At 45.0% G+C, this 27,195-nt stretch overlaps 1 protein-coding gene across 1 annotated transcript in view; it reads left to right on the plus strand.

Moving 5' to 3' along the window:
- Positions 1-13,266: 13,266 nt before the first annotated feature.
- Positions 13,267-27,195, plus strand: part of LAMC2 (laminin subunit gamma 2) — a 42,349-nt gene continuing 28,420 nt past the window's right edge. Inside the window, exons 1-3 of the mRNA XM_038757898.1 lie at positions 13,267-13,346; positions 13,484-13,751; positions 24,634-24,822. Coding sequence (XP_038613826.1) covers positions 13,670-13,751; positions 24,634-24,822 — 271 coding nt within the window. The 5' untranslated portion in view covers positions 13,267-13,346; positions 13,484-13,669. The remainder of the gene's footprint in view (positions 13,347-13,483; positions 13,752-24,633; positions 24,823-27,195) is intronic.

Raw genomic sequence — 27,195 nt, forward strand, 5'->3', positions numbered from 1 at the left:
GAATACCGAAATAGCTGCTGCTGGGGAAGGGGAAGTTGGGGGCGGTGGGGGGGGAGAAGAGAGAGAGGGAGAGACAGAGAGAGAGAATATTAAGGGAAAGGGGACTATAAGCAAGAAGGACAAAAGACATTAAATTTAACCTCAGACAAAGCGACGTGACTGTGAATAGCTGGAAATGGCAGCAGCAGCAGCAGCAGCCTGGCATATGAAAGCAGGACAGTTCTTCATTGAGGGGTTTCTGGAAGATCACCACAAGAGCAGAAGTGAAAACTGGACCAAGCACTTCTGGTATGCTCTGCACCCAGTATCACTCCATAAATGCCACTGATTGATTCTACTAGGAATGGCAAAGGACAGTCATTACATGAACATGATGTGCAGGGACTATTGGTTATACATCAATCTTATTAGCCACCTCGCACATCTGTTATCTGGAAACCCCAGTGAAGAGCCATGGATGAGTAACCCAATCAGAACAGTAAATTTAGTGAAGTCCAGGATGCCATAGCTACTTATGCCACCATTCGGGGTGTGATGAGTCAGTCAGAGTCTCCCAGACTTCTCCCCACCTCAATTCTGTAACCCTGGAAAAGGCTATAAACAGGACAGCCCAGGGCTTACTCACCTCATCCCAACCCTTGAGATATCCTGTATCGACTTTCATTGCAGCTGAGCCGTTTCCAGTGTATCCAGGCCCCAAAATTCAGTGTAGTTTGGCTGCTGCCTGCAGTTTAAAAGAGCGCTAGCATTTTGGAAAAAGAGAAGACCATAGGAACTGATTCTCTTCACTGTCCACTGAGACAAGCTTCTTGCTCTATCTGCTAGTTTCAGGGAAAAATCTTTTCACCAACTTGGTTCTAGACTGTGAGCCCGTTGTTGGGTAGGGATCATCTCTGCTGCCAACTTGTACTTCCCAAGAGCTTAGTACAGTGCTCTGCACACAGTAAGCGCTCTATAAATATGGCTGAATGAATGAATGAATGTTGGAACAAGGTCTGGCTTTCAAGAAGTCCTTGTAATGGGAATGGGGTTGAAATGGTAATACCAGTTCTTGGCAGACTGAGAATTTTGGTAGGAATAGCACTTTCCCAATTAGCACCTCTGTGGATTCCAAAGAGGGTTGGGAAATTGGCGTAGAGAAGAAGAGGGGGCTCAGATCCTGGCCAGTGTGTTCTCAGATCTAAGCATTAAATTATTTTCCCTAGGAATTCTAAGCATCTCCTCTTGGGAATCCGATTTACTGGTTGCGTGAGGTGATTTGATATGTGTTTTTTTTTCTTCTACCCATATTTACTTTTCTTGTTTAAACCTAAGTCTGCTGGGGTTTCACACCTGGAGTAGTTTTCCTGGAACCCCTGCAGCCCTTTTTCTCTTCAGCTAGAAACCAGATAGTAACTTCTGGATTAAGGAGAAAGGAATTGGGAATAATAATTTTAGGATACTGGAAATGTTAATAAGCTTTACTTTGGTGAAATTGACATTCTAGGTCAAGCCTCTTTGCTGGGCCTGGCAGGGTTCTAAAGAAGCTAATTCACCGCAGTAATTCAAAGAGCCTTATGCACAGCAAATCCACTTTCCCAGCTGAGGATGATCTTGCTAAGAGATCTGAGTATTATCAATCAATCAATAATATCTGTTCAGTTCCTTCTACATGCAGGGCACTGTACTAAGAGTTTGTGAATAAGGGCTAGTGGCAGTGGCCTAGTGGAAAACCTACGTGTCTCAGAGTCAGAAGACCTAGGTTCTAATACTGGTTCTGCCACTTGTCTGCTGTGTGACCTTGGGCAAGTCACTTTATTTCTCAGTGCCTCAGTTACTTCACTTGTAAAATGGGAATTAAATTCTCCTACCTCTAACTTAAACAGTGAGTCCCATGTGGGACATGGACTGTGTCCAACCTGATTAGCTTGTATCTACCCCAGCAGTTAGTACTGTGTCTGACACATAGTAAGCATTTAACAAATACATTTTTTAAAAAAGACTAGCCTTTACCTCTCTTTTGGTTGTGATTTGCCATGTACTTACATGTTATGGATATTCTCCTGGACCTCTTCCTTCTGAAGTGAGATCTCTCTGTTCCCAGTAGTTTAGTGATAATTCTGTGGTGAAAAGTGGACTAGATGAGCTTAAAAGAGGCCAGGTAGCCTTGGTACTGCATGATTTGATGTCTGTCATAGATCGGAAGCAGTGTTTTTGGTGTTTTAGAAACAGCGAGCAACTCACCACCAAGAACATAAATTAAAAATCAATGAATTCTGTGTGCATTGAAGTCAATTAGCCTGAGAGAATCATTAGCTTTAAGCAGGGAATTCCCAGTTAGGGACATGTAGGATAATAAAAATGCCTGGAGCCCCCTCCAGCTTCCTACCGCTGATTAGCAAAAAGATCTTCAATGAGGAGAGCAGAAGGTAAGGTGAGGGAAAATGAGGGACAGACAGGTCAGGAGCATTTTAGACTGTGCGCCCACTGTTGGGTAGGGACTGTCTCTATGTGTTGCCAACTTGTACTTCCCAAGTGCTTAGTACAGTGCTCTGCACACAGTAAGTGCTAAATAAATACGATTGATTGATTGATTGATCAAGTGGCTGGACCCCAGGCCTGGGAGTCAGAACGATGTGCCTTCTAATCTAGGCTCTGCCACTTGTCCGTGTGATCTTGCACAAGTCACTTCTCTGTGCCTCAGTTACCTCATCTGTTAAATGGGCATGAAGACTTTGAGCCCATGTAGGGCATGGACTGTGTCCAACCTGATTAATCTTACCTCTATCTCAGCACTTAGTAAAGTGCCTAGCACAAAGTAAACACTTAGCAAATGAGAGAGAGAGCACATGCTGCCTAAAGGCTGGGTGTGTCCTGAGCAAATATAGACAGGCCTGTGCTGAACTTCCCTTCAGCACTGACACCTCAGCCCCAGTCTCGCCAGGCAAACCTGCTTGGTTTGCCCACCGGGTGATGTCAGAGGGCCCAGATCCAAGTGATGTCCTGCAGCCTGGAGAACGGAGGCCGAGGAATCAGACTTTCCCTAGAAGAGGAAAGGTAGCCCCGAGGCCCCTTTCCTTAACCACCCGGATCTTGTCAATCGGTTTGCCCAAGAGGCCTTGCTGCCTCTTTTATTAGTCTTTGTCCTCTGCCTGCAGGGCATTTCGAAACTCACGTTCCCTTTGAGAGTAATTACACCCTGCCTCCTCCCCCGGGTATGTGGCCCACCCAGCCCGGGCCCTGCCCCCGCCCCCGCCCCCATCTTCCTCCTCAAATGATTTGAAAGGAAATGCCAGGGACTGCGGTGTGTTCTGGGGAGACGCCCTGTGGAGTAGGTGAGCGGCAGGATATAATCACCAGTTCCCGGGAATCTGGAAGAAAAGCAGTCGTGGAAGGCCCGGTGAGCATTTTCTCCAGTCACCGTGAACCTTTGGAAGTAGTGAACCACAATAGACTAGTCCTGCAAATCGACTTTGGAAACCGGGTGTAAATTGCTTTTGGTCTTCATAAAAAGGCAGAGGGAGAGTCTTAGAATGCAGTCAAGAGTGGCTTTTCTCAATTTATATCTTCTGACCAATCAGTCCATTACTTTAGCTCAGATGACTTTAAATAAAAGGAAGCCCACCTGTTAACTATACCTTGCTCTCAACTTTCCTGCCTCCTTCCCCTTACTCGCACTGTTTTCCTAACTTAGAACTCCCCTAACCAAGTCTGATAGACCACGGCTCTCCTTACATTCGAAGGCCTCCTAAAAACCATCTGTAAAATGCGGATTTAAAACTGTGGGACGGGGACTGTGTCCGACTCAGTTTGCTTATATCCCCCCCCCCCCCCCCCCCAGCACTTAGTACAGTGCCTGGCACATAGAGAAGCAGCGTGGCGCAGTGGAAGGAGCCCGGGCTTTGGAGTCAGAGGTCAGGGGTTCAAATCCCGGCTCCGCTACTTGTCGGCTGTGTGACTTTGGGTAAGTCACTAACTTCTCTGTGCCTCAGTTACCTCATCTGTAAAATGGGGATTAAGCCTGTGAGCCCCCTGTGGGACAACCTGATCACCTTGTAACCTTTCCAGCGCTTAGAACAGTGCTTTGCACATAGTAAGCGCTTAATAAATGCCATCATTAAATTAAAATTAAATTAAACCCATTTCCTCCAAAAAAAGTTCCCCAGTCAATTCCCAGCTCCCCAAGTCTCATAAACTCATCAGCCATCTCTAGAACTTAGAAATGTATTAAAATCCTTCCTCAGCACTTTTGTATAGACATTTATTCAAATGCATAGTCAATTGTTTAACAAGACTTCTTAATTTGCAAATATTTGTATGTCTGTCATCCTCATTAGAGTGTAGGTGCCTTGTGGACAGGGAACAAGTCACTTTTTTGTTTAATACTTAAGTGCCTAGTTCAGTGTATTGTACCAAGTGAGAGTTAAATGGTACTTCTACTACAACTAAGAGCATAATTCATGAGATTTTAAGCATTGTAAACAGCCTCACTAAGGAAAGATTCAAATACACTCAGTTCTTCCATAATGTGTTTTTACTACATAATTTTGGAAGAACACTTTTAAAAATTAGATGTCAGTCAAGGCAAATATGCTATAACAAAAGTTTTCTTGAACAAAGGGTTCATCAAAACATAGTCTGCCCATACACACAATGGCTATAATCCCCACATATACACATGCATTCTCACATACACTGCCTGAATTTTTGCAGTCACAGTACCAGGCTTCAGGTCAGTTCCTGGCATTCCTGTCCTTAGGGATTTTTTTCTAATGATAACAATGATAGCGTTTGTTAAGCACTTGTAATGTTCCAACCGTACTGAGTGTTGGAGTAGGTCTGAATTAATTAGGTCAGACAGAGACCTTGTCCCACATGGGGTGCACAGTCTAGGGGAGAACAGGTGAGAACAATGAATAGACACAGTCCCTGCCCACAACTAACAGTCCAGGAGGGATTTGATCCTCATCCCCATTTTACTGATGAGGAAACTGAGACACAGAGAAGTTAAATGCCTTACCCAGGGTTACACAGCAGACAAGTGTTCAAGCTAGGTTTAGAACCCAGGTCTTTTGATTCACACGTCCAAGCTCTTTCCATTACTAGGCGAAGCTCCTTTTCTAGGGTTCTAGAAATGTGTTATACTGTTACATCGTACTCCCCTAAGCAAACAGAGCAAATTCATAGGAATTTTTAAAGGCTAAGGGATATGTTATATGGGCAGCCCAGAGGAGTGTGGTCCATGCCTTCTTGGGGAGGGCGAGTTTACTGAGGTTGTGTGAAGGCAGGATCTGGATCTTGGAGATGCAAGTTCAGAACAGGCTGAACATACAGATTTCAGCTTGCCTCAGGATGCTATTGCCAGTTGCTCAGAGCCTTTCATCCCTCACATCCATAGCTCTCTTTCTGCTTTTCCTTCAAAATATCCTCGGTTACGTGTATGCAAGAAATTGCCAGATCTGGAACTCACCCTGTTCCAGGGAATAGAGGCATTAAGAGCAAAAAAAAAAAGTTTTTTACCCGCATCGGCAGAGGGCAAGCCTAATAGAAGATGTCCACACAGTGAAGATGCTTAAGACAGTATTCACAAACCACCATCCTGCCTCCCAGCCCATCCTGGGTTGGTGTCTCTCTGTCTCTGTCTCTCTCTCTCCATTTTAGTGTTTTCCATTTCCTAGCTCTGTCTCCTTATGTAGGGGAGCCATGTAGAGTAGGGAGCCTTGGGCCAGCAAGCAGTATTGACAGAAACTGTCAGTAGCGCAGATTCTGGACCCATCAGGAAACTAGTTCGAGTCTACATCTTCAGGGATAGCCATCACCAGCTCGTTGTCCTGCTGTACTGAATGGCAGCATAAAGTATTAGGGTCACGTCCTTCTCCCTAGAACTGTCTGCTGGGAGAGACATCGCTAGGGCAGTTAAGAAATAAGGAGATTCTGGAAAAAATGTTCAGCCTGCCTTTAGTTAGGTTTGTCCATTCAATTGTATTAAGTTCTTCCAGTGGGGGAGACAGGCAGACACTATTATAGATATACAGGGGTGACAGGACTGAAATGGTAGATATACTTGGTAAGAGTACAATAAGAGAATAGGTGTTTGGGCAACCAAACTGGGGGTGTGGAAATTAGTTGAAGAACCCCCCTGGAGGAGGTGGCTTTCCAGGAGGGGTCAGCATTTTTTTTTTGTGATGCTTTTTCCCTCTCACTACATGGAATGAAATAACCTGTTACTCATTCAGAGTTATGAAAACCTTCCAGCACTTAGGCTAAAGTTGCCATTCCCATATTGTCTCCATACTCCCCCAGGTCCCCAGTCCTGTGAAGTTCTAATACCACTGGCCTTAGAAATGACATAAATAGCTAGCAAAGACAGCATGCATTTCCTGAGCAATTTATCAAGTATAGGTAGTCCCTAAAAAAGGAAACTTCTTCTGTGGCTTCCTATCTGACACCCAAAATCAAAGCCTCCTTAGAGTGATATCCCTGAGGAAAATTGCCTGCTTTCCTAAGTGATTTAAAAGGTGACCTGAATCACATTTTTCTCTGTAGAGAGGGGATAATCTTTCTTGGAAACTCAAGGAAGTGTAGAGAGGTGTGTGCACATTCCTGGGAGTGGCTCCTTCAGTGGCTAGACTTTGAACAACCAACTCGCTTTTGGAGATTTCCTGCTGTGGAAATTATGTGTGAGAAGGACCTGATAATGTGCCTGCAAATCAGATGAGTCTTTTTCTTTCGTTTTGTTTTCATGGTATATGTTAAGCACTTAGTATGTGTCAAGCAGTGGGGTAAGCACAAGTTAACTAGGTCAAACACAGTCCCTGTCTCTTGTGGGGCTCGCAGTCTAAGGAGGGAGAATAGGAGGAGAGGGGAGGACATTTTACAGTTGAGGGAACTGAGGTCCAGATACGTCACGTGACTTGCCCAAGGTTGCAGGGCAAGCAGTTGACAGAGTCAGGATTAGAATCCAGGTCTTCTGACTCCCAGGCCCATGCTCTTTTCACTAGGCCATACTGCTAGAACTAGGGGAGAAAGCTGAGATACCTTGAACCCTTTTATCCCTACTGTTTGTGCAACCTTGCTATTGAAAGAGGCTTGGGGTTTGTTGGGAAATCTGGTATTTGTTGTGTTTACTATGTGCCAAGCACTGTACTAAGTGCTGGCGTAGATACAAGATAATCAGTCAGATCAGATACAATACCTGTCCAAAATGGGGCTCACAGCCTAGAAGGAAGAACAGGGATTTGATCCCCATTTTACAGATGAGAAAACTGAAGCACAGAGCAATTAGGTGATTTGCCCAAGGTCACCCAGTAGGCAAGTGGGTGGACTGTATCCAACCTGACAACCTTGTATGTAGCCCAGTGCTTAGTACCGTGCTTGGCACATAGTAAGTGCTTAACAAATGCCATAAAAAAGTGACAGAGGTAGGATTAGAACCCAGGTCCCCTGACTCCCAGGCCTGTGCTCTTTCCACTAGACCATTCTGCTTTTCAGCATAACAGCCCTTCAGAGTTACAGGTGACATTGTTGACAGAGTTCATCCACGTGTATGAACTGGGGCCTTTTCTTGCCCTGACCCAATTCACTGCATCAGACCCAGATGGTCCCTCACCACCTCATGAGACATTGAATGGGCACTCCCATTACTGGGAGTCAAACCCAGCACTGGAATCAGATACAATGATCCTGTCAGCCCACAGAATGCTTAACAGCCCTGCCTTCCCAGACAGGTACACAGAAAGTAAAATTAATGAGATCAATTTCCATGCCACACTTCACTCTGCTACCCAGAAGTTTTTTTGAAAAACCCTTCAGTTTGTATATCCCCACTCTTCAAAAACTTCCAATGGTTACCCATCCACCTCTGACTCCAACAGAAACTCAATACCACTAGGTTTAAGACACTCAGTCAACTCTCTTCCTAAGCAGTGTGGCTCAGTGGAAAGAGCCCAGGCTTTGGAGTCAGAGGTCATGGGTTCAAATCCCGTCTCCGCCAATTGTCAGCTTTGTGACTTTGGGCAAGTCACTTAACTTCTCTGTGCCTCAGTTCCCTCATCTGTAAAATGGGGATTAAAAACTGTGAGCCCCCCATGGGGCAACCTGATCACCTTGTAATCTCCCCAGCACTTAGAACAGTGCTTTGCACATAGTAAGTGCTTAAGAAATACCATTATTATTATTATACCTTACCTCATTGATATCCTACTACAACCCAACCCATACACTACACTCCTTTTTTTAATGGAATTTGTTAAGTGCTTACTCCATGTCAGACACTGTTCTAAGGACTGGATAGGTACAACTTAATGAGGTCGGACACAGTCCCTGTCCTGCATGGGGCTCACGGTCCCAAGTAGGAGGGAGAACAGGTATCCCCATTTTACAGCTTCTGTAACGGCAACCTTCTCACTATTCCTCTATTTCGTCTGTCTCGCCACCACTTCCTTGCCCACTTCCTTCCTCAGGCCTGGAACTCCCAACAGTCCACAACTCTCCCCATCTTCAAAACCCTCCTAAAATTGTATCTCTTTCAAGAGGCCTTCCCTGACTCAGCCCCCATTTCCCTTATCCGCCCTCTTGTCTGCCTAGACTATGCACATGACTGTGTAATAATAATACAAAGCACTGTTCTAAGCGCCGGGGCGGTTACGAGGTGATCAGGTTGTCCCACAGGGGGCTCACAGTTTTAATCCCCATTTTACAGATGAGGTAACTGAGGCCCAGAGAAGTTAAGTGACTTGCTCAAAGTCACACAGCTGACAGTTGGCGGAGCTGGGATTTGAACCCATGACCTCTGACTCCAAAGCCCGGGCTCTTTCCACTGAACCACGGTGCTTCTCAAACTAATGATGACATTTGTTAAGCGCTTACTATGTGCAAAGCACTGATCTCAGTGCTGGGGAGGATACAAGGTGATCAAGTTGTCCCATGTGGGGCTCACAGTCATAATCCCCATTTTACAGATGAGGGAACTGAGACTCAGAGAAGTTAAGTGACTTGCCCAAGGTCACACAACAGACGTGGCAAAGCCGGGATTAGACCCCATGACCTCTGACTCCCAAACCTAGGCTCTTTCCACTGAGCCACGCTGCTTCTCTGCACTCCATGAGCACTCTGAAACTCACCCCAGCCTCCTAGAACTTAGGTAAATAACCTTAAACTCTACTTTTTTCCCTGTCTGTAATTTATTTTAGTATCTATCACCTCATATAGACTGTAAACTTCTTATGAGCAGGGATCACTTCTACTAACTCAGTTATATTGTACTTTCCCAAGTGCTTCGTTCAGTGCTCTGCTCAGTAAGTGCTCAATAAATACCATTTATTGATTGACTGCAGAACATTGTACTAAGTCCTTGGGAGAGTAGGATACAAAAGAGTAGATATAGATGATCCCTACCCATAAAATTCTTCATCAGCCCTGTCTCCCCAGTCAGGCACACACCTATATCTTCAGCATAAATTAGGCTACCGGCTCTTTGCAAGGCTGCCTTCCCTTCAGGGATTTGGCTTCAGGAGTATGAGTGTGTCTATGGGCAAGCTAGGGCTTGTTTCCACGTACTTGCGTTTTCTCCTGTGTTGCCCTTCCTCCCTGTTAAAATTGGATTCCTCATTTCCTCTGCTCGGCTCTGATGTAAATGTTATCCAATTTGGAATTGTTTTTAGGGTCAGTCTGTATGAAATTGCTTAACAAAGTACACTTATCACACTTACTGAAAAGGATTTGGCATGAGATTACTGAACAAGCCCCTTGCAAGAACTTCCTTATATTTCAACTAAAAAAATTTCTCCTCTTCAAGGTGAACAGATAGTGTTATTTAAACCTGCAATTACAAGGACACTTTATACTCTGGAATTTTTATTTCTAGAGGATTAGAATGCTGGAACCAGCACTCTGACCAATTTTCAGGGACGCTTTGTTGTTCATTATTTGTATTTTATATTGTATTCCAGGATCATTATTTTAATTCCTCAGAATACTACGGGATGGAACTCAGTATTAATATCCCAGCTTTACAACTGAGAAAACAGAGATAGGCAGTGACTCCCCCAAGATCTCTCAGCAGATCATCGAAAGAGTTCAGATCAGAATTCTGAGCTAATGAATCATGGCCTCAGGCCCAGCCCACTCAGTTGTACTGCTTCTCTGTGATAAGAATGTGTTATGCTGGTAATATAAATAAAAAAGCAATAAAAAGGAAGATGGCATATAGGATAAGGCTTTTTTAAAGTTAAAGTATAACAGCACCATGAAACAATGAATGTTTACCCTCTTTCAAGTGTGTTTGCATGACATATTGGCAAAAGAAGTCCCCCAGTTTATTTTGTACTCTCTTCCATATTTATTGCTCTTTTAGAAGACTGGCAGGAAAGGAGCTGGTCAGGGATTAAATTTGCTCCTGGTCTAGGAGTTTTCTTATATTTTTTTATCACTTGTCTTTCCTTTTTTAAGAGTTCCTTCTAGACAGACTGGTATTTTCTAAAAGATGGCAGTGCAAAGAATAGCTAGGCCTGGGATGCAGAAAAAGATGAGCTGTGCATCAGGCCCTGAAAATCCAGTGACAGAATATTTCCAAGGAGGGGGAAAGTTCCGTGCAAAGTAAATGCTTCCCCAGCCCTAATTTGAAAAATAATAATTGGCTGGTCTCTAGACTCTAAGATTGTTTTGGGCAGGGAATGTGCCTGTTTGTTGTTATACTGTACTCTCCCAAACGCTTAGTAGAGTGCTATGCACACAGTAAGTGCTCAATAAATATGATTGAATGAATGATTGAATTAGTATTAACAACAGTAATAATCAGCTAGAAAGCAGGGAGCTGGATGAGAGGTCCTTCTAGCTGTCTCCTGCCTGGGAGTCAGAAGGTCATGGGTTGTAATCCCAGCTCTGCCACCTGTCTGCTGTGTAGCCTTGGGGAAGTCACGTCTCTTCTCTGGGCCTCAGTTACCTCATCTGTAAAATGGGGATTGAGACTTTGAGTCTCATGTGGGACAGGGACTGTGTCCAACCCAATTTGCTTGTATCCACCCCAGCGCTTAGTACAATGCCAGGGACATAGTAAGTGCTTAACAAATACCACAATTATTATTATATTATCCTGACCACCGTACTCTCTCTCTTAATGTGGCTTCTGCCCTCAGTTTTTATAAAGAATGGTTTTGTCTGTGGAGATTCCTCAAACAGCTGTCCTTTCTGTAGTGGGCCATTTGCAAACAGGCTAGTCTCCAAGTCTTAATAATAATAACTGTGGTATTTGTTAAGTGGTTGCTATGTTCCAGGTACTTTACTAAGCGATGAAGTGGATACAGGCAGATCGGGGTGGGCATAGTCCCTGGCCCACGTGGGACTCACAGTCTTAATCCCCATTTTATAGATGAGGTAACTGAGGAACAAAGAAGTGAAATGACTTGTCCAAGGTCACACAGCAGACAAGTGTCAGAGCTGGGATTAGAACCCAGGTCCTCCTGACACTTGTTAAAATTATATTGAATAGAAGGGAGGGAATGTGATCTAGGACAAGATGATGATCTAGGACATTCTAGATTTTATTCTTGGTAGCATTCTCAACTTGAAACATGGTAAATCATTCTGGATCTCTTTAAAAAGTGCTGAAGTCCTGGCTATGGTTTCCCTTGGGAACATACTGTATGTTGGCAAGGCTCCAACTTGAGAGAATGTACCCGACGACGGAGCCCAGAAAACACTCAGCTGTTTCCATCTATGGACATCTTTCTTTCCGTAATTAAGGTCAGGAAAGGATTTTTTCTTTGCTGGCAGAGTTTTCAGCTTTGGGCGCTTATGCAAATACCAAAATAATTGACATTATCTCAAGCTGCCCTTAAAGGGGCAGGTTTGCTTTCTGCCCAGCAGCACACCCCGTGGCTGGTATCAAAGCAGCCAGGGCTTCACTACTATCACAAGTGAGCTGGTAAGTGGGTGGCATGCCATGCATACCTTAAAAAAGTGAGCTCAGGTAACCAAGGAGGTTATGGAAAAAAATCTACCAGATGGTGGTGATTTTCATTTGCGAAGGGCCAGTTAAATGACTGAAACATGAAATTTCATTTGTGGTTCACTGTGAAAAGAAAAATCCCCTAAAAGATATTTGAAGAGCAGAGCAACCAACTAAATCCTGAAAGTTAGAAGCAGGGGACTTCCATGGCTGCAGCTAATTTATCTTGACCACATCCTGTCTTCCCGCTCTCCTTCTAGGGAGCCAAAGATGACTCGGTTATCAGAGTCAACACCAGGAATCAAATCTGGGTTTGAATGTTCCACAATTTGGGAGATTAAGAAGAGACTTTAAATACTAATTTCCGGAAACAAGAGCTGAAACTGTTTTAAATGCTAAGCAAAGAGAAAAGGCAGAGATGACAGAGCTTGGACTCAGGACCTGGAAGTAGGGTCCAGTTATGTGGAATGTTTATACAGCAGCACTGGTGTTAGCATTCAAATTGACATCTGGATCTGAAAAGAATCCAAATTCCTTTCGGTGAGGGTGGACTTCATTTTTAGGAACTACTTATCCAAAGAAGAAAATCGGTGGATATGGACATAAATCCATCTTCCCATGAACCCTTCCCAAAAGGATCCAGATTTTGTTTAGATATGAAATTCCAGATGCAAGTCCACTTGAACCATCCGATTCATTTTTGAACTGGAATATCTGCTGGCAAACGAAATATCCTGAGTCAGGTAGCATGGATTTGTAACCAAGAAAAGCAGTGTAGCGTAATTGTTAGAGCACAGGCCTGGGAGTAAGAGGACCTGGGTTCTAATCCCGGCTCTGCCACTTGAGAGGTGATTTAACATAGGGAATGAAGATGACTTGATGACATGTTGAAAGAGGTGGTGCAATGAACGAGGTGTGGGGGTGAGAGGAGGGTACAAAGGGCACGAAGAGTTCCCTTGAATAGAGAGGGTAGAAGTAGTGAACGGAGATTGGGATGACCTCAGATAGAGTCAAATAGTTGTTTGCTTGGTGCCCCAGCCCTCCACCCGCTCCCCCCCACTCTAAATCCCAACCTGCTTCTGGCTGGTGCTCTGTGATTTCAGGGAACTTGGACAAAACCAGCTCTCCCCCAGCCCAAGTAGATCCAAAGTCCTGGAATTAACTTCCCCTTTCCAGGGAATTTTGGAACTAAAGTGATTTGGGGAGATCAGGCGAGGGCGTAATCCTGCCTAATGGGGGCCGGGGGAGGAGGGGGAATGAGGGGGAGTCTCCTGTTCCTTGTTCTGCTTTTCTGGGAGAGAGAGCCGGGGGTGGAAGGTATAAGGAAGTCAATGTCGGGCTGTAACTCCTTATTCTTTCCTCAGCCCTTGTAGGTACTATGTTTGTGGTTTGTGGAGCAGCAGAGTAAGGAAGATTCAAGGTAGGGGGAGTTGTGGGCTGGGGTTGTGGAGGGGGGAATGGGTGGTGTGTCTGTCCGTCTGTCTGCACAGTGAGGGCTGGGCCGCCCTTATTCACTAGGTGAGTCACCCCTTGAAGCACACTCTCTCTTCCTGTCAGGACTGACTCAGGTAACAAGAGTCAGGTAGGGGAGTCGATAAAACCACCCAATTGGAGAAAAGGACGGCACCGAGGAGCCCAGAGTTAATGCAAGGGAGAGCTGCCGGCCTGCCGGCCCGCCAACTCCAGCCTTCAGCTGCCTGATCTGGACCACCCGGGGAGGGGGTGCAACCCGAACCCCACAGAATGAGGGCGACCCTGGGCCGCCACGGCTCTTTGCTCCTCCTCCTCCTCCTTCCTGCAGTCGGAGGCATCTCCAAGAGGGAAGGTGAGTCTGAGACAAGTTCACATTTCTGTTTTGAGCCGCCTTGACTCTTCCCGTCCAAGCTGGAGGCCCCTCAGAATGTTCCCAAACAACCCCCCCAAGGTAGGAGAGGAGTCTCTCCCCTCTCCCTGGGGCATTGTCTGCAGATTTTGGGGGGCCCTGGGAATGTTTTGATTGAAAATAAAATGCTGCAGTTTGATTGCAGTCCAACCTAGAGGATTGAGGAATTAGCTGAGTCTTTTCCATTTTCCTAAGGCTTCTTTTTACCCCTCCAAGGAAGATCAGTAACTTGCTGATAGGGCCCCCGAGGAGGGATTTGCAGGGAGGGAGCCTTAAGATGGAATTTCAGTGTAAATGGCAATAGAAGGATTGAAAGACGTGCTCTTTCTGGCACACTTTTGAAATCTAGAAGTTTCCCTCTGTACCCTCTTCTGAAAGCCAGATCCTGTATTAGGAGGCAGCAGGAGCAGAGCTTGGTGCTTCCGAACTGCACCTCTGTCAAGCCATTTTGGATTCTGTAAGATTTGAAATCCTTGAAAAATCATGTGTAGCAGTGCAGAGCGTATGTGCAGGTACAGCTGTATCAGATGGATTATCTTATAACAGTGTGCAAATCCCGACTCCACCACTTGTCTGCTGTGTGAACTTGGGCAAGTCACTTCACTTCTCTGTGCCTCAGCTATGTCACCTGTAAAATGGGGATGAAAACTCTGTGCCTCATATGGGACATGGACCGTGTCCAACCTGACTATCTTTTATCTATCCAAGTGCTTAGTACAGTGCCTGGGACATAGTAAGCACTTTAACAAATCCCAGTGCTTTGCAAACAGTAATCGCTCAATAAATACGATTGAATGAATGAATGAACCATTAAGAAAAATTTTCAATAGTGTATGTTTACAAGGGGTGTCTGGCAAGACATGCTGTGAATTGGTTGTTGGAGCTGATGGGCTGCAGCCTCTGTTTGAATGTCCGCCATAAGGAATTAGACCCTTTTGCCCTTGTATGCGAATGGATGTCTGATCAAGCGTAATGTTTCCCTTGAGTCAGATACTACATTTAGCACTATCTGAGTGAAGGTTTGAGGATTAAGTTTTTCTTTTGGCTTGTGATGGGGAAACCCTGCCCCTATTTGAGCATTTGGATATATGTACTGACGTGGCATCGCATTCTAGTACCTTCTTGAAAACAACCCCTGACACGCCTTTCACAGGCACCTAAAAATAGTACCCAGGTTCAGGCAAGTTGAGCTCTGTAGGGGTTTCTGTGTCCTGGGACAATCAGCCCCCATTCTGAGGAGAGTTTCTGTAAAATGGAGCTAGGGAAGCTCTTTGACCTGCCTCATGCAGAGCGTGTGGGTAAAAATTTAGGATTTCTGGCGAAAGGCTTTGGAGTGAAAGGCGATGTGAGAGTTACCATGTGGAGGTGCCTATTGGCTCTATACTGAAAATTTAGCTTTTCCTGGTGCAATTTTCCATATTACTATGGGTGTAGTATGTTTGTATGTGGGGTGGGGTGGCTGGGAGACAGTGCAGAATGCAGTTAATGAGTGGAATGGAAAGTTCTCCTTAATGAAGTCCATATCCACAGGAGCAAACTAGATTCCCATATCATGTCAGGATTTGAGTTGACACTCCAAACCTATCTGGGAAGCTCCTGTGTGTGGGCTAGAGGAGACTCCCATCCAGGCTCCCATCCAGACACTGTTTTGGAATCTGAAAAAAATTTCTGGAAGCAGGGCTGGTCCTTTCCCAGCAGTCTGCAGTTCTTTATTTGGTGAATTAGTGAGAGACAGGTCAGGCTCAAACAGTGTGGTCTGTAGTGGAAAGAGCCTGAGCCTGAGAGTCAGAGGACCTGGGTTCTAAATTTTGGTCCATCACATGCTTGCTGTGTGACCTTGGACTCATCACTTAACTTTTTTTTGCTTCAGTTTTCTCAGTTGTAAAATGAGGGTTCAATACCTGTTCTCCTTCCCACTTAGACTGTGAACACTACGTGGGACAGGAAGAGTGTCTGACTTGATTATCTTGACTCTATCCTTGTATTTAGTACAGTGCTTGGCACATAGTAAATGCTTAATAAACGCTGCAGTTATTATTGTCACATTCCAGTTGTTCTCCTGGGACGTTTTAGAAGTCCAACTAGACCTATGGCTCCAGTCTGGCCCACTCGCCCTCTCCGTTGCAACCACTGTCCATCATTGTCATCTTATTTACTGAACTCCTACAATGTACAGGCACTGTACTAGGCACTTGGATTCATGCAATGGAAGAAGAAGATATGATCCTCACATCTAATAGTTTTACAATCTCGTCAGGGAGACAGGCAGACACAGATAATATACATTTAGCAGGAAAAAGAGGGGAAATATAGACATAACTAATAACAAAAATAAGGAAAGAATGAATGCATGAGTGCAATAGATTGATAAATATAAAGGCGACAGGGTGGCTAAGCAGCCACTTCCTAATATGTGCCTCCTCAAGAAGCCACTTGGATTGTTTGGGAGCTCAGTCATTATGGTCTACATACAATCCAGCGATCACCTGGGATCTGAAGAATTTTTCCAGAGCAATTTTCCACATCGGCATAAAAGAGATTCTCATTTCTTTTGTGTAGCGTTATCTAGGGCCTAAAAGTCATGAAGCTTTCATGATTATTCCAGCTGCTGGACTCATCTTTGCTCCTTCCAGTCTTAGGTTTCCACAGGTCGGGTTTTCCTCATACAGCCTGATAGTACAAACTTACTATATTATCCTAAAAAATCATGTTGCCTACAACCATTGCTTTAATGGGAAATGAGGGGTTAAGGCAAAGATGGGTTACAAACATTTGAAATGCTACATGATTTCTGTCACACCAGGTGAAATTCAAGAAGGTTGTAGAAAACCAAAAACAAAATCAATCATTCAATCAATCGTATTTATTGAGCGCTTACTATGTGCAGAGCACTGTACTAAGCGCTTGGGAAGTACAAATTGGCAACACATAAAGACAGTCCCTACCCAACAGTGGGCTCACAGTCTAAAAGGGGGCGACAGAGAACAGAACCAAACGTACCAACAAAATAAAATAGGATAGAAATGTACAAGTAAAATAAATAAATAAATAAATAGAGTAATAAATATGTACAACCATATATACATATATACAGGTGCTATGGGGAAGGGAAGGAGGTAAGATGGGGGGATGGAGGGGGGACGAGGGGGAGAGGAAGGAAGGGGCTCAGTCTGGGAAGGCCTCCTGGAGGAGGTGAGCTCTCAGCAGGGCCTTGAAGGGAGGAAGAGAGCTAGCTTGGCGGAGGGGCAGAGCGAGGGCATTCCAGGCCCGGGGGATGACGTGGGCCGGGGGTCGACGGCGGGACAGGCGAGAACGAGGTACAGTGAGGAGATTAGCGGTGGAGGAGCGGAGGTTGCGGGCTGGGCAGTAGAAGGAGAGAAGGGAGGTGAGGTAGGAGGGGGCGAGGTGATGGAGAGCCTTGAAGCCGAGGGTGAGGACAAAACAACTTCTGACATTTTCTCTGCCACTTCATCAGTACCACCAGGTGAACCAATTTAAGCTATTTGAAGTTGACCTAAATGTACTCCACTGTTTACTGGAAAAAGTGAACTTTAAGCCATTTTACCCCTAGTCTTCCAAAGTGTTCTATCCAGTCATAGTCTAAAACATTGAACATAGAAAATATTGTTTTTGCCCTATGACCTATTGCTAAGCACATCAATAATGTAAGGAGTGCCTGAGCCAGAAATGGGAAAGGTAATGATTTGACTTTCATTGGGACCAGGACAGAGGAAGAGCAGCAGAGATACCACTCTAGGCATCTGCTCCTACCCAGTCCAGTCTCATTCCCATAGTTATGGAAGTCCTGTGAATCAGGAATGGGGCAGGATGGCCATGGAAGTATAAAGAAATATAGCCAGGGCCTTAGGCCATATTTAGGCTTGTTATGGCCTTAGGTAAGAACATAGCGTTGAGAGTCAGGAGAGTCTGCCACTTACTTGCTCTGAGACCTTGTGCCCAAGATCACTTGAATTCTCTGTGCCTCAATTTCCTCAGCTGTAAAATGGGGGTTCAATACTTGTTCTCCCCCTGCCGCTTAGACTGTGAACCCCAGGTAGAACAGGGAGTGTCTGCTCTGTTTGTACTGTACCTATCTCAGTGCTTGGCACATTAGTGCTTATAAATATCACAATTATTTTTATTCTTGTTAGGGAAGGAGAGATGGGGGGCAATTAAAAGGATGGCAGGGGAGGAGGGTCTTTAGGGTGGGGTACTTGTGAACTGGGGAATGGCAGTTTCCAAGAGCTGTGGATGAAGACAACAGTCAAAGATAGGGGAGTGGGGTGGTGGGGAGGGGAACGGGGCTGGGCAGGGTTTGCCAGATGCCATGATGAGAAGGTTGCCATAATAATCCATCTGAGTACAGATACAACTAGTCTTGGTTTTGAGCCTGCCCCAGGGCCCTGAGCTCTCCTGATTGACAGAGAACATTTCAGGGGTTTTCCTCAGCACTGCCCTTCCACCCTGCTGCCAACCAGCACCTCTGGCCCTCAGAGTCAGGCCAAGCAGATGGAAAGATTAGGATAGGCACCTTAAGGCCCTTCTCAGCTGGGCAAAGTCTGGGCTCCTGAGTAGATGTTGAAATGTCGCCTTGTGACTTCCAGCTGCTGTCAGCACCCACCCCTCATTTCTGTGGCCATTGGTACTCAACTAGAAACTAAAATCTATCTCAGAGGGGAAGTGTGGGGAAACAAGTTGTCTCAGGGTTGTGTCAGCTGCTATGCTGTGGCGGGCAGTGGACTCTGGAAAGTCCACGGGAAGAAGGTAAGTTTTGGGATGAGGACCAGACATGCCCCTATGTGATCCTGTCCTGAGCCACTAGAGCCACTGATTTGATTATCCTGGGCCTAAGTAGACTTTGAAAGGAGGTGTGGAAGATCTTTGTCTTCAAATTCCACTGGGTTGTGGGAAACCAGGCAGAGCTGTGAGGCCTCCCTCTCTATTCAGCGTTCCCCCCATCCCCCCGCAACCCCGCTCCACCACCAAACTATGGTAATGTAATAATGAAATCATTCCTATAGGATTTCTTTAAAATGACTAGACTTGAATCATCCATAACTGTTCATTACGTACTGTTGAGTTTCAGACTCTGGGATATCCTATCTTAGTCATCAGTTATATGTATTGGACCAGTCAGCCCATTTGTCCCCTCCACAGGCAAATATAGACACCCTTAAATTATTTGCTGTGCGTCATATGCAGTAGCAGTAATGTTCACTGAGGGTCATTGGGCATAGTAATAACGATTGTGGTATTGTCAAGCGCTTACCAAATGCCAAGCACTACATTAAGCTTTGGGTTAGATACAAGATAATCAGTTTGGGCACAGTCTCTGGCACACATGGGGCTCACAGTCTAAGTGGGAGGGAGAGCAGGTATTTAATTCCCATTTTATGGGTAAAGAAATTGAGTCACAGAAGTTGTGACTTAAGTCTTCTAGACTTTAAGCTCATAGGAGTCGGGGAACGTCTCTACAAACTCTGTTATATTGTACGCTCCCAAGCACTTAGTACAGTTCTCTACATGCTGTAAGCACTCAACAAATGTGATTGATTGTTCTATTTGCCCCAGGCACCCAGCAGGTATGTTTCAGAATGAGGATTTGTGCCTAGGTCATCTGACTCCCAGGGCAACCGCTTTCCATGAATTAAGATATTCATCCCATCTTCAGCCCCATAGCACTTATGTACATATCCTTACAGCTTACTATCTCCCCTATCTGTATTTATTTCAGTGTCTGTCTACCCCTCTAGACTGTAAGCTTTTTGTAGGCAGAGATAGTGTATACCAACTCTACATATGTACACTCCCCAGCTCTTAGTACAGTGCTCTACACAGAGTAAGCACTCAATAAATACCATTAATCGATTGTATGCCAACTGTCACCTTTACTACAAAAGCAACCCAAGTGCATGACTTCTGGGCAGTAGGACAACATACCTTTTCCATCTTAATCCCTGCTGTCTGAACAATGTGCACTTCCAATGCAGGGGTCAGAAAAGGTGCACGATGGGATTTTCATGGACACAGTGGGCAAATGCTTCTGTGTGGTGGATATTCTCCTCTTTGGGAACAGTATCACCATCGGCAAGCTGAGTCTTCATTTAACCAAAGGATAACAGTATATGATTCACCATGGCCTTGTTTAGGATGATGGGTCCCAGTGCCCTTTTTTTTTTCCTATTCAGTAAGTCTTGGCATTATATATTTAACCCCTTAACTCTTAGGATAGGACCATAAATTTAAACTATAATATGGAAGTGTTAGACATAGAGAAAATCTGTGTAGGTGTGTTGTCCTCCCATGAGGAGAAGGACTGGAGATTATCTGCTTCTCTAAGAAAACAGGTTTTGTGTATGAAACTCATTTTTGCGAAAATAGGAGTCACCTGTTTGTAATGGGGCATTCTTAACACACTTTCCTTGAATGTGAGGGGATTTGGAATGAATTAGCAGTGAAACTGATTCTACCCATTGAAATGGTTAATGATGAAACCCAAAGGGGAAACCTGTTTGCTGTGAAGCTGGATTTGGGAGAGTCCAGCAAGCATCTGTTTGTACAGACAAGATCTAGAAGTTGAGGGGCTCTTTCAAGAGCTCACTCTTCCCAAGCCTAAAGCACCAAGCTTGAATTTTATGTTGTCTAGATAGCATTCCGTCTCCTCCCATGGGTGTGTGGGACATTTGGCAGAGAAGCACCGTGGCTCAGTGGAAAGAGCCCAGGCTTTGGAGTCAGGGGTCATGGGTTCAAATCCGGACTCCACCACTTGTCAGCTTTGGGCAAGTCACTTAACTTCTCTGGGCCTCAGTTCCCTCATCTGTAAAATGGGGATTAAGATTGTGAGCCCTCTCCCCGTGGGACAACCTGATCACCTTGTAACCTCCCCAGTGCTTAGAACAGTGCTTTGCACATAATAAGCACTTAATAAATGCCATTATTATTATTATTTATTATTTGGCAAAGATAGACAAGAAAGATGGAAGGGCAATGGTTTCATTTCAGGAAGATGTTTCCTGCCAATGATTGTTTCCTGCCCAGCAGGGGAGATCAAACTGGCCATCTGTCTGGGGCATCGTGTTCTGAGGTTGCAGCTAAGGGCTGGGGCAGGGGATGAGATCAGTTTGCATTTATCTGGCAGCTGTGGCAGGCAGGGTACTTGGCCAGTCTGTGGAAATAGCTCAGGTGTTTGGAATTTGAATGTCGTGTTCAAACCTGAGAGTGTATGTTGGCCAAGAGTTAAAGATTACATAGAACTGCTTTGGTGTGCATTTGTGTTTTCTAACAAATCTACTATATTGAAACTGCATTTCTGAATCCATTCACTGGTCTCTTCCCTTTCATCTTGTGTACAGTCCCTCCAACCTTGAGGCTCGTCTTTTACAACTCTCTATGCCCTCCTTTCTTCCCATTCTCTGGTTCCTCAATCAGTGGTACTTATTGAGAGCTTACTGTGTCCACCTAATTACCTGGTATGTACCCCAGCACTTAGTACAGTGCTAGGCACCTGGTAAGCACTTAACAAATACCATAAAACCTCCCAACATTTTACAGGTGAGGAAACTGAGGCACAGAGAAGTTAAGTGACTTGCCCAAGGTCATAAAGCAGACAAGTGGATGAGCCGGGATTAGAATCCAGGTCCTCTGACTCCCAGGCCTGTGCTCTTTCCACGAGGCCACACTACTTCTCTGATGCATTTAGAACAGTGCTCTGCACACAGTGAGCGCTCAATAACCACTACCCTGCTGGTTCAATCTCTCATCCTATCCTGACTGGATTACTGCATCAGCCTCCTCTCTGATCTCCCATCCTCCTGTCTCTCCCCACTTCAGTCTATACTTCACGCTGCTCCCCGGATCATCTTTGTGCAGAAACGCTCCGGGCATGTTACTCCCCTCCTCAAAAATCACCAGTGGCCACCAGTCAACCTACGCATCAGGCAAAACCTCCTCACTCTCGGCTTTAAGGCTCTCTATCACCTCACCCCCTCCTACCTCACCTCCCTTCTTTCCTTCTACAGCCCAGCCCGCACCCTCCGCTCCTCGGCTGCTAACCTTCTCACTGTGCGTCGTTCTCGCCTGTCCCGCCGTCGACCCCAGGCCCACGTCCTCCCCCTGGCCTGGAATGCCCTCCCTCCGCACATCCACCAAGCTAGCTCTCTTCCTCCCTTCAAAGCTCTACTGAGAGCTCACCTCCTCCAGGAGGCCTTTCCAGACTGAGCCCTCTCCTTCCTCTCCCCCTCCTCCCCCTTCCCACCTCCTTCTCCTCCCCACAGCACCTGTATATATGTTTGTACATATTTATTACTCTATTTTACTTGTACATATTTACTATTCTATTTATTTTATTTTGTTAATATGTTTTGTTGTCTGTCTCCCCCTTCTAGAATGTGAGCCCGCTGTTGGGTAGGGACCGTCTCTATATGTTGCCAACTTGTACTTCCCAAGTGCTTAGTACAGTGCTTTGCACACAGTAAGCGCTCAATGAATACGATTGAATGAATGAATGAATGAATAAATACGATTGAATGAATGCATTTCTCAGTGTTTCTGTTAACCACATCAACAGTATTGCAGTGTAACCGGGCTCCTAGCACCTTTAGTGTCAATGGAAGAGTTCATTCAATGCAGTGCCCTGGCTAAAATACACCTCTAGAATCTTACTTTCTGCTTTCTCTAATTTCCCCTCTGAGAAGGAGTAGGTATAGTATTCTTTCCTACTTCCAGCCCTAACTTGTTGACTGGGGCTGCTGTTCCTTAGAGCGAGGGGTGGAAGTGTATTTGAAGTGAGCCCTCAGCTCCCCCAGGGGTTCTGCACACCTTCCTTTACTTCTGAGAGCATGGCCTGTAACTGCTTTGATATATGACTCTGGTCTGTGTGCGGGGGGGGGGGGGGGGGATTGGGGAGAGACAGTGGTTATCTGTGTGTGTCTGTGTCAATTTGTCTGTCTTGTCCTTCTTAAAAAGCAGCTGCAGGGCAAGGATTGCATCTCTTATTACAATTATTTTATAGGAAGTAATAATGACACTTAAGTGTTTGAATGTTCCAGTGCCCCAGAAACTGCACAAACCGGAGAGGTAGAATGGTGTTTATTATTTTTTTAATCAGTGGAATTTAAGTGCCTACTATGTTCCAGGCGCAGTACTAGGCACTGGAGTAGATACGAGATAATCAGGTTGGACACACTCCATGTCCCACAGTGGGCTCATAGTCTTTTGTGTGAGCTGTTGAGGTAACTGAGGCACAGAAAAGTGAAGTGACTTGCCCAAGTTTCTTGCCTCCAGGTGAATGACCTGCCCAGATACCAGAGTACCTTTTGAGGAGCTCATGGGAAAATCACCCAGGGAAGGACTTGACCCTGGTTGGTAGAAATAATTAAAGTTGTAATAATAACTGTGATTTTTTTTTAATCGTATTTATTGAGCGCTTACTATGTGCAGAGCACTGTATTTGTTAAGCGCTTACTCTGTGTCAAGCACTGTACTAAGTGCTGAGGTAGATACAAGATAATCAAGTTGGACACAGTCCCTGTCTCACATGGGACTCACAGTCTAAGGGGAGGAGAAAACAGGTATTGAATCCCCATTTTACAGAGCAGGAAGCTGAGGCACAGAGAAATGACTCAATAATGGGGTCAATTGGGTGACAATAACTAGAGAAGCAGCATGGCTCAATGGAAAGAGCACGGGCTTTGGAGTCAGAGGTCATGGGTTCAAATCTCAGCTCTGCCACTTGTCAGCTGTGTGACTTTGGGCAAGTCACTTAACTTCTCTGTGCCTCAGTTACCTCATCTGTAAAATGGAGATTAAGACTGTGAGCCCCCCGTGGGACAACCTGATCATCTTGTAACCTCCCCAGCGCTTAGAACTGTGCTTTGCACATAGTAAGTGCTTATTAAATGCCATTATTAATAATGGTAATAATAAATGTGGTATTTGTTAAGCACTTACTATATGTCTAGTACTGTTCTAAGCTCTGGGGTAGATACAAGATAATGAGGTCAGACACAGTCCATGTCCCACCTGGGGCTCACAGTTTAAGTGGCTTTCCCAGGGTCACACAGTAGGCAAATGGCAGAGCCAGGATTAAAATCCAGGTCTTCTGACGTCCAGGCCAGTGCTCTTTCTACTAGGCCCCATTACTTCCCCAGTCTAGAACATCTCAAGAGTCAAGGGTGTTCCAGTTGCCTTTTGCCTTTGGGATCAGAACATGACACTGCTTTCGCATTTACCAACTGCTTGTTTCTTGAGGAGATGAGCTGAAGGAATTTACATCTAGTCTAGTGGGTCTCAATCCTGAGAGTAGCTAGGAAGTCTGAAGATGACAATAATGAACTATGAATCTCTTCATCCCATCCCAGAAATGTCCAAGCCAGCCTTCGGGAGGCATCATGATAACACTCTTTGAAAGATCAAACTGCCCCAGGGAGGTGGCATATGGACAGTTCTAAATGAAAAAGAAAAGGGAAGAGCAGAGGGCTTGGGAGATTCCCCCTCTTAGGTGCTTCAGAATGGGCTTTAAGAAAAGAGTGAGGCTTCAGTAGAGATCTGACAGCGGGCATGAGGTAACTTGCTAGAGAGGAAGTAGCCAGTTCTTTGGGGCATTCAGGGAAACATGAAAGAATTTCAGAGGCACATGCATGAGGGAGACAGAGAGAGAGAGAAGTAGAGCCAAGATGGTGTTTACTCCGTTTGGGTGGAGGCAATTCCTTGGGAGAGCAGGAGTTGATTAGAAAAGGAACTGAATAACTGTAATCAGGAAAGAGTCAAGGTTTGAAAGATGGATTTTTAATTCTTCTAATGGTGCCGTTTTTCTCTCCTTTCCCAGTGTGTGACTGCAATGGAAAATCCAGTCAATGCACCTATGACCCGGCACTGTTCAGGAAGACAGAAAATGGACTCCGTTGCCTTAACTGCAAAGACAATACAGCTGGGGTACACTGTGAGAAATGCAAAGAGGGGTTTTACCGTCAGTGGGACCGAGACCCATGTCTGCCCTGCAACTGCAACTCCAAAGGTAACGGGCGAAAAAGGAAGTCAATTTACAGCTAGCATTTAGGCTTAGGTCCTCTGACTCCCTTTCTTGAAAATGTATTTTTTTAAAATTACACTGTGTGACATAAATGAATCCATGGGGTGTTCCTGGCATTGAGCCTCAGTCAAGTCCATTAGCGTTAGAAATGGTTCATCTTAATGCATCGGAGCAGATCCCAGCCAGCTGCTGAGAGGACCCAAGCATGCTGGACCCAGGCTCCAACTTGCTATCATACTTAGTGCATCGGTGTGCCCGGGCTGAAGGAAACTGGAGTCCTAGATTAATAATGTGGTTTTATTGCATGAGATTAACACTCAGGACTCCCTCTTCAAACACGGTTTCCTCTGGGTTGTTCTGTCCCCAAGAGATTTGCTCAGCTTTTTGCGTAAAAATGAGCACCTGTGTTGCTTCAGGCTCAGTGACCTCTGTTGGATCCTGGGGCTAGGGAAAATTGCAGTCTGCTTGGGATTCAGCCCCTCTTTAACCCCAAGGGAGAGGCAGCTACCCTGTGAGTGCCTGATCTCTGGTCATTCCATTAAAAGGCTCTGTGAGAATGTAATAATAGCATTAAAGGGCACAGCTGGAGGGCTTGGCTTGAAGACAGACACAGTATTCGGGGAGCAAATGAGTAACATTCTGCTCAGTGCAGTAAGACGATGGTGCTAGCTTTACCATTCTGTGGCCCTGTCGGTGTCACTCACACAGTCCACCCGGGACAAAGGGCTCTCAGGTTTTTGAAAATGGCAAACGGAAAGGATTTTGGACAAAGTGGATATCACCTGGGGAAGTACCTGTACCTGTGGGGAAGGTGGGGAAAATATTAATGATTAGTAATAAAGGGAGCCTGAAGGGAGTGACACTGGGCTGGGGGTACTCTTGGAATGTTGGCATTTCCCAGAGTGCCATTTCAGTCTAAGAAAGTTTAAGGGAAAATTGGTTTCCAGATTGTCTTAATGCAGGTAAATTCATAACTGAAAAATAATTTCTTAGAGATTCATGAGGATGAAGAAGACTGGAGGAATTCCTGGATCTCTCTGGCCAGTCACAGAGTTAACTCCTTAGCTTGGGCACCTCAGAAGGGTCACAGTCAGGAGAGAGCGAGCCCACCTACTTCTTTTCCTTCTTCGACCCCATTAAGGACAGTAAGGAAAGGGAGAATTTGCCCAAATTACTAAAATAGCTGTTAGATCATGGTGGTGACAGTCAAAGTGTACAATATTGTAGTGTATACAATTACATATGCAATTATGTTGCATTGCTCTGTCAAAGATCTTAACTGGATTTTCTTGTTCAAAACTCATTTTCTTATTGCCCAGAAGGGAAAATTGAAGTCTAGGAAAAGTAGTGGATTGGCCAAACAATTATGACATTAATTTCACTAATTATTACATTTATATAAATAATTATGACATTTAATAATTATGGCATTGTTAAGCACTTACTATATGATAAGTGCTGGGGTAGATACAAGGTTATCAGATCAGTCACAGTTTCTGTCTTTCTCGGGGATCATAATCTATCTTATTCCCTTATATCAGAGGAGGAAACTGAGACTGAGAATTAAATGACTTGTCCAAGGTCACCCAGCAGACCACTGGTGGAGCTGAGACTGGAACCCAGGAGACTCCTAGGCCCCTGTTGTTTCCACTAGGTCATGCCAAACCAGGAATTTCAATTCTGGACTCCAGACTCACTGTCTAACTGCCTAGGCATTGCTGATCTTGAAGTCTGGACAAAAAAAGGCCAGGAGCTGCTGAAATGACCGGGCTCCAGCTGTGCTTTCTGAGAATGACCACAGAAACAATCCAAACTTGGGTATGGAAGCCTTAAACTTCCAGACTTTGTTCCGGGTATGTTAGGGAGATGGTTTTCATTGTTTAATAATAGGCTAAATTTAAAACTTGCTGTTTATTTGATTTCAAGTATTAACAAATGTTCACAGGGGATTATTGTAAATTATTCCATGTGTAACACGCCACATGGGATAGATGTTCACCAAAGTTCTTTTCAGTTCCCCATAAACAAAGCCATATTCTCCCCATGGTTAGTTTGTGATCCAGGTACCAAGTCTGAATTATTTTCAAACCCAGGATCAACATTTTAAAAGCCAGTCAGGGTTGACTTAAACCGTCATCCTTCTTAGGCAGAAAAATTCAGGTTCCATGGACTTTCCTGTGTTGGATTCTTTCCCAAAACTCCTGAAAACCTAGTGGAGATGGGGATGATTTTAGTCCCTTCTTCGTGATCTCACCTGGTGATTATTTCCATTTACTCATCACTTACATTGTTGTTCTGAATGTTCCTTAGCAACCTAGGAGTGTATAAAGAAAAAAAGGGAAAAGGCTCTTTTAGTTT

This window comes from Tachyglossus aculeatus, chromosome 16 (genome assembly GCF_015852505.1).
Source record: "Tachyglossus aculeatus isolate mTacAcu1 chromosome 16, mTacAcu1.pri, whole genome shotgun sequence".
Classification (NCBI taxonomy): Eukaryota; Metazoa; Chordata; class Mammalia; order Monotremata; family Tachyglossidae; genus Tachyglossus; species Tachyglossus aculeatus.